At 55.3% G+C, this 7,601-nt stretch overlaps 1 protein-coding gene across 3 annotated transcripts in view; it reads right to left on the reverse strand.

Annotated features, from left to right (window-relative positions):
• LOC135892949 (cytochrome P450 2G1-like) overlaps window positions 1-4,841 on the reverse strand; it is a 9,093-nt gene extending 4,252 nt beyond the window's left edge. Inside the window, exons 1-6 of one of the 3 annotated variants that reach the window (XM_065420720.1) lie at window positions 4,569-4,841; window positions 3,057-3,219; window positions 2,397-2,546; window positions 1,385-1,545; window positions 939-1,115; window positions 541-682 (exon numbers count right to left, since the gene is read on the reverse strand). In XM_065420720.1, the coding sequence (XP_065276792.1) occupies window positions 541-682; window positions 939-1,115; window positions 1,385-1,545; window positions 2,397-2,546; window positions 3,057-3,219; window positions 4,569-4,841 (1,066 nt within the window). Of the gene's footprint in view, window positions 1-540; window positions 683-938; window positions 1,116-1,384; window positions 1,546-2,396; window positions 2,549-3,056; window positions 3,220-4,560 lie in introns of all 3 variants that reach the window. The other 2 variants (XM_065420722.1, XM_065420721.1) reach the window with 2 other exon arrangements.
• Between the last annotated feature and the right edge of the window lie 2,760 nt (window positions 4,842-7,601).

The following is a 7,601-nucleotide window of genomic DNA, read 5'->3' on the forward strand; positions in this document are numbered from 1 at the left end:
GGGAGAGCGGGGACCTGTTGGCTAGGGTGAAATTCACTCCCAGCGCGTAGAGGGCAGAGCACCGGACTGGACACGGAAGACCCAGATTCTCTTTCCAGCTCTGCCGCTGACCTCAGGCCCTGTGCCTCAGTTTCCCCATAATGATACTGATCTCCACCTGCAAATCAGTCTGTCTCGGGTCAGCGAACGCTCAGGACCTGGGTCCTCGGACCCTGCTGCGGGGCTGGGTCAGAGCCCCAGGCCCTCTGTAACTCGGGTCCAAGCCCTGTCATTGTGCAGTGCAGACGCAGCCCGTGTCAGGAGGTCTCCGTGGTGCAGTACGGACGGGTTAGCAGGGCTGGGAGACCCGGGTCAAGCAAACCCAGGCAGATGCTCAAAGACGGGCTTGGAAACGCCAAGCCCACAAGCCAAAGTCCCACAGATCTGGGCTTAGTGCTCAGTGGAGACATACGCTAAATACGGTGCACGGGCCTTTTGCACATTTCACGCTGGTTTTGACCCGTGGAATTCAGTGAATGTTTATGAACTTTCCTTAGTTACCTAGGACCTCTGGGTGTTTCATCAGGAGCAGGAACCCGTATCGCAGGGTGGAGCTGACGGTCTCCGTGCCGGCGAAGAACAAGTTGAGCGTGGTCAGCTCCAAGTTCTTGGTGTTAAATTCGCTGGAAGGGTTTTGCTTTTCCTTGGGGAAAATCAACATACGCTGAAACCTCAGCATGGGGATTTCCACAGCCACAGGAGAGCTGGTCTTAAAAGTACAGATTTGCAAAACGATTCCTGTCTGAACTCTGCAAAATCACTTTGATGCTATTTTTTTGGGGGGGGGGGGGGATCCTGGTATTTGTTATGGGTGAAAATTGCATGACTCATGGGGCCCCTAGTGCTGTGTTTGCTCGAAGATCATCCGAGCCATTCACTCAGCTCCCAGAGCCCCGTACCTTTTCCATTTGGATCAGGAAGCAGTCGATAAAATCCCGGGGGGAATTGGCATCCAGCGTTGCTTGGTTCTGCTTCACTCTCCTCTCAATAAATTTCCTCATGTCTTCCAGTATGTAGTAGATTTTCATGTGAGGGCCGGGGAAGTATTTGAGAAAATCCGCATACATGTCGTAGAACTGGAAAGAGAAGGGACACACAGAGAACGGCTTTTGGTGCATCCCCGGAGCCAGACTGTCAGTCACGCCGGTGTGAATCTGGAGTCACACCGGTGTGAATCTGGAGTCACGCCGGTGTGAATCTGGAGTCACGCCGGTGTGAATCTGGAGTCCCTTCACTGAAGTCTATAGAATCACTCTGCATTTGCTCTGGTAGCGCAGAACACCGTTATCTGCAGTAACCCACATGCAGTGAAAATACCGACCGTTTCATTTCGAGCAGGACATACCTGTGACCACGAGGTGCTGATCTCTCTAAAGCTTTCGTTCATCATCTGCAGCAAGGACAGGAACTCTTTGTCTTCGTAGTCGAAGCGGTCGCCAAAGACGATGGAGCAGATGACGTTGGAGACGGCCCGGCTCAAGAAGAAGGTCGGGTCAAAAGGTTCCGCTGGCGTAGGGGGGGAGAGAAGGGAAGAGGGGTCGTGCGGTCATTGGGGGAAGAGGAGCAGCCAACATGAAGGGAGTTTAGGAGTGGACTCGGATGCTACATAACAGTTCAAACAGGAATCGTTCTGGGGACTTCTCGGGCCGGTGTTGTGCCCGAGGTCAGACTAGATCTTTGGAGCGGTTCTGCCTCCCCTTGGAATCTGTGACTCCACACAGAGACGCCAGGGGTGGTACAGAGGTGTCCTGTCCTGTATGCTATGCTACACAACCTTTCAATCCAGATCTGTCTGCCCGAGTCGTTCCAGCCCGACATTGCTACGATGCTGTGGGGTGAGCGATCGAGTCCCGCCCCCCGCGCCGACTAACCCTAGCCCAGCCCTGACAGGGGGTTGTCCCACCTGTTCTTAAAAACCTGCGTGGCGGGGATCCCACAACCTCCTTCGCTCCCCTGCGAGTGAGAAAGTTTTCCCCAATATCTAACCTAGATCTCCCTGGCTGCGGATTAAGCCCATGACGTCTTCTCCGACCTTCAGTGGACACAGAGAGCAGCTGATCCCCGTCCTCTTTGTAACAGCCCTGAACAGATCTGAAGACTGTTCTTGGGTCCCCGCCCCCCCCCACCCCTCTGTCGTCTTTTCTCAAGACTAAACATGCCCTGTGGTTGGTTTTTTTAACATCCCTCTGCGCATGGAGGAAACTCAAAGCGGGCGACGTTCATCCCTGCGCGGAGAGGCAGTCAGCAGCCCCGCCACTGGGTAAATCCTCACACCAGGGCTTGAGCGGGACTTGGGTGGTGCCCGGGCTGGAGCCGATCCCCGGGGGGGTAGGGTGAGCGCCTCTCCGCTGAGTCACCTTTTGTATTTCGAAAGGATTCCAGCAGGAACTGGGCCTCCTCCTGGATCCGCTCCTCGATGCTTTTCTTCCCCATGCCGAAGTTCCGCAGGACGGTGAGGGAGAACCGGCGCAGCTGCCGCCACCGCTCCCCGTTGGCAAAAACCACCCCTGGGGGGAGACGAGGGGTTTCAGCCCAGGAAGGAGAACGGCCGTTGAAAGGAGCGAGGTGCTGTGGCACAGGCTGAGGGGGAGGGTGGCGAAGGGAAGGTCTCAGCTCTGGTCCAGTGATGCAAAATGCACCAACCCCGCTCTTCTGCGGGGTTCAATCGGGCTGAGGGGGGGGTTGCATTGGCTGGTTGGTGCAAAGCTTGTGGCGAATCTGGACACACAATGGCGTGATAGGACCATGCGTGTTTAAAAGGGAACCACCTCCTCCCCCACTCCCGTGAAACATGCAAAGGCTCACACTCGGGGAGCGGGAACGCTTTAGCATGGGGGGTCCTTGTTCTCCTGATCCCCCGAGCAGTCCTACAGCCTGTCAGCTTGGGGATCACCTCAGCAAACGCTGGAAGTGGGCCAGATCCAGAGCTGGCGTCATTCCACTGTCTGGATTTGGACCAGCCGGGGATCTGGCCCTTTAATTCTGGGGAGGTTTATGGCACCTCGCCTGCTCCTCACCAAAGCCGTGAAAGTTCTTCTCGACAGTCGGTATGTGGGCTCTCCCGCTAAACTCCTCGGCCTGGTCCACCAGCGCTTCCTTCACTGCCTCGTGCCCGCACAGCACCACGATGGGCTTGGACCCGAAATAGACGGTGAACACCGGGCCGTACTTCTCACTCAGCTGTACGGAAAAGGTGATCAGAGGGGGGCGGGAAATGGGAACCGGTTCCAAGGAAAATGGCGACTTTTTGTCAAAAAAACAAAAAACAACCTTTTTTGGTTTGGGCAACCAAAAATTCCACCCCCCCCCCCACCTCCACCCCCCCCCCCCCCCCAAAATATCCTGCCAAAACCAGAAACAATTTAGGCTGAAAACAGAAACATTTTTGGCTTGAAATGGGATATTTTTTGGCTGAAACCTGAAAAAAGTTTGCCCTGAAAACTGCCGAAAATGGAAAAATTCTTGGCTTAAAATTGACAAACTAAAAAAAAATTATATATTTTGGGCCAAAACCTTCTGGAAACCAAAACATTTTTAATTTTCAGCTGAAATTATTTGTTTTCCTGCCCCCCCACTCTGGCAATGTTCACACAAAGCTGACTTTTCCACAAACAATTATATGTGGTTGAAAACTCAACTTTCTGTTGGAAAATCTTGCCACAAAAATCTTTTTATTCCCCACCCCGTGATTATCCTTTATGATCTGTATTGCAGTGACACCTAAGACCCCGTCTCCTGGACCAGGACCCCACCGTGCCAGGCGCTGTACAAACACACTCAGTGCTATTCTTAGCAGTGAAAGGAGACGTCCATTGGCACCGGCTGTGTGGTTGATTTCGTGGCTGCTGAAGCCTCGGAAACACAAACTGAGTTGTCGAGCGGGTAACACGGCAATTGATCAGCAGAGATCTACAGTCATCCCTGGCCAGGTGCTCTTTGAGAAATGGAGCCGTGGAGATGAGCATGTGGGGCCGAGATACAACTGATCTGAATACAGAGTGTATTCACAGCCCAGAGACAGACATAGCTGTGGGGATTTAGATAGAAAGACACAGAGACAGCGCATGGTATCTATGGTAGCTGGTATGTAACTAGACAGAGAGAGGGCTAGGGGAGTGGTTAACTAGTTAACTAGCTAGAGGGGTGAGCCTGGGGATAGATACATAGATAGACAGACAGACAGACGGGGTGTATGGAGATTAGATAGATAGATAGACATGGGGATGGACAGAGTTAGATGGCAGGGTGTCTGGGGATGGGTAGACAGAGAGATGGGGTTTCTGGGGATGGGTAGACAGAGAGATGGGGTGTCTGGGGATGGGTAGACGCAGAGGTGGGGTGTCTGGGGATGGGTAGACGCAGAGATGGGGTGTCTGGGGATGGGTAGACAGAGAGATGGGGGTGTAGACAGGTATATATAGGGATAGACAGACAGACTTTCAAATGAAACGGCCTCTCCAAGAGCTGGCTCCTGACCCATTCTCCGGTCAGTTGCCGCCGGTCGCTTGCAGCGGCTCTCGGTGACTCACCTTCTCCAGTGATTTTAGGGTTTCTCCCACCTTCATCTGCAGGAAGTTCCCGATCAGCGGGAGGGGAGTGGGCCCGGGGGGCAGGTTCCTGTAGCGCGACTGCTTTCTCCAGGCGGAGATGACAAAGAGGCAGGACACGTAGATGCCCAGGAAGATGGTGATGGCTCCAGCCAGCTCCATGGTGCGTGAAGTCACTTCCCCAGTGCGGTTAGCCAGCCCGGACTGCCCTCGTATATATCTACTCCAAGTCGGGTTTGGCCCTGCCTCCTGCATTGCATAACGGCCCCGGGCAAACACTTCAGTCACATGCCCACTAATTATCTCCTTGTTCGTCAACATTGTGAAAGTCTCTGGTGCTGGGGAGGTGTGCGTGGACAGATCTCCCCAGCCGATGCATGCTTCACCATAACCCACCAGCGGCTTCTTCCTTCCAGTCGGCAAACGACGCTTGCCTTGAACTTGGCGTCTCTTGTTCCACCCCGCACGGAAAGCGAGGCGAGGCGAGGAGGGTGCAGGGGCTGGCGCTCGGACCTGGGGGGGTCTGAAGTATGCTCAGGCTAGCGAGCAGGATGAGCTGTGCCCCGTCCTCCGCTCGCTGCAAACTCACAAAAGTCCAACTCCGCCGGGTACACAGAACTGTCCGATAACGGCCAGGGAAAGCTGAGCACAGCAAGGCTGGTGCCAAGTGGGACGCCCAAGGTAAAAGTGCAGCACGGGGGGCAGTCACGGGTTGCTGTGGCCAGGGCCAAGCGCTGGCAGAACTGGGACAAAAGCCGCTGAAATGTCTCAGGATTTGTTAGCGTGAGTGGGATGAAGCTGCTCCCTTCCCGGACAGGGGGTATCCATCCATCCATCGCCGGGGCAGTGTGGACGATCGGGGAGAGGAACGTGGCCAGCTGGGGGGTTCATTTAGACTCAGGCACTGTCCAATAACAAGAAGCGGGGTTGCGATCCGGAGATCTCAGCTGGGTTAGTACCAGGGCCCGCACCCCGGGCAAAACCTCGAAACCTTCTATTAAATAGACACGGCGGGGCCGGGGCAGGGTGAGAGCCTGGGAATGTCAGGTAGCGACTGACACCGTCCGGAGTTCCCTCCCCCTGCCGCTGGTGAGAGGGAAAGGGACCCGTTCAGGGGCGAGGGGACATCGGCTAGTGGAGAAGGAAACCAGCGTCCCCCCTTGCACTGAGCTCACACGCTCGGGTCACAGCTCCAGAGCTCGTCCCGCCCACCAGCAGAAGCCGGTCCAATAACAGATATCACCTCGCCTACCTTACCTGTCAATCATATTTGTAGTGCATCTATCTATCCATTGACGGTTGTTCACTATCTATCCCCACATCCCCTTTATATCTCCATCTATCCCCATAGACACCCCTCCATCCCTCCATCCATCCCTCCCTGCCCATAGACACCCCTCCATCCATCCATCCCTCCATCCATCCCTCCATCCATCCCTCCCTGCCCATAGACACCCCTCCATCCCTCCATCCCTCCATCCCTCCATCCATCCCTCCCTGCCCATAGACACCCCTCCATCCATCCATCCCTCCCTGCCCATAGACACCCCTCCATCCATCCCTCCATCCCTCCCTGCCCATAGACACCCCTCCATCCATCCATCCATCCATCCCTCCATCCATCCCTCCCTGCCCATAGACACCCCTCCATCCCTCCATCCCTCCATCCATCTCTCCCTGCCCATAGACACCCCGGGACACTGAGCCAGAAAGGCTTAATGATCCAACCTCATCCTTTCAGGAGCTACGAAGGAAGGAGGTGAATGGGAATCAGGGCTATTCCTTGGCCATGGCTAGCAGCGCTGTGTTCGAGCGGCGAGTTTGCAATGGGGACTCGTACGGCGGGAGAACTGGAAGAAGACAGTGAGCGTAGTAGTCTCTGTTTACTTAGATCTTGTTCGAGGTTAACACTGGCACCAGCCGGCTCCTGTCTGTCCCTGCGTCCTAGTCACTCAAAGAGCAAACGGGAACATGAACCAAAAAGAAACCGTATAATTGTCCCAGTCTAGCTCAAGGGCCAAGAGCTGGGATCTGGCCCCATTGACCCCAGTGGCGCCACGGCCCATTCACACCAGCTGGGATCTGGCCCCATTGACCCCAGTGGCGCCACGGCCCATTCACACCAGCTGGGATCTGGCCCCATTGACCCCAGTGGCGCCACGGCCCATTCACACCAGCTGGGATCTGGCCCCATTGACTCCAGTGGAGCTACGGCCCATTCACACCAGCTGGGATCTGGCCCCATTGACCCCAGTGGCGCCACGGCCCATTCACACCAGCTGGGATCTGGCCCCATTGACTCCAGTGGAGCCAGGGGCCATTCACACAAGCTGGGATCTGGCCCCATTGACTCCAGTGGAGCTACGGCCCATTCATACCAGCTGGGATCTGGCCCCATTGACCCCAGTGGCGCCACGGCCCATTCACACCAGCTGGGATCTGGCCCCATTGACCCCAGTGGCGCCACGGCCCATTCACACCAGCTGGGATCTGGCCCCATTGACTCCAGTGGAGCTACGGCCCATTCACACCAGCTGGGATCTGGCCCCATTGACCCCAGTGGCGCCACGGCCCATTCACACCAGCTGGGATCTGGCCCCATTGACTCCAGTGGAGCCAGGGGCCATTCACACAAGCTGGGATCTGGCCCCATTGACTCCAGTGGAGCTATGGCCCATTCATACCAGCTGGGATCTGGCCCCATTGACCCCAGTGGCGCCACGGCCCATTCACACCAGCTGGGGATCTGGCCCCAAAATTCTGCTCATTCATCCTTGTAACCTCAGGATCATGGCAATCTGTATTGCTTTCCCCCTCTCTGTTTTTCTTTATTTTGTTTTGTTTTGCTAGTCGATTCACCATTAACCTCCCGCTTATCAACAAGTGGATTGCATATTAAGTCCATCGGTTAATAGATGATTAAAGACCGTGAATGAACTTGGCTGACACATAAGGAACTTGCAACTCTAGACCTGCAATACGTTCAATTTGATTTCAATGAGGTATGTTCCATTT

The sequence above is a fragment of the Emys orbicularis genome, chromosome 21 (assembly GCF_028017835.1).
Source record: "Emys orbicularis isolate rEmyOrb1 chromosome 21, rEmyOrb1.hap1, whole genome shotgun sequence".
Classification (NCBI taxonomy): domain Eukaryota; kingdom Metazoa; phylum Chordata; order Testudines; family Emydidae; genus Emys; species Emys orbicularis.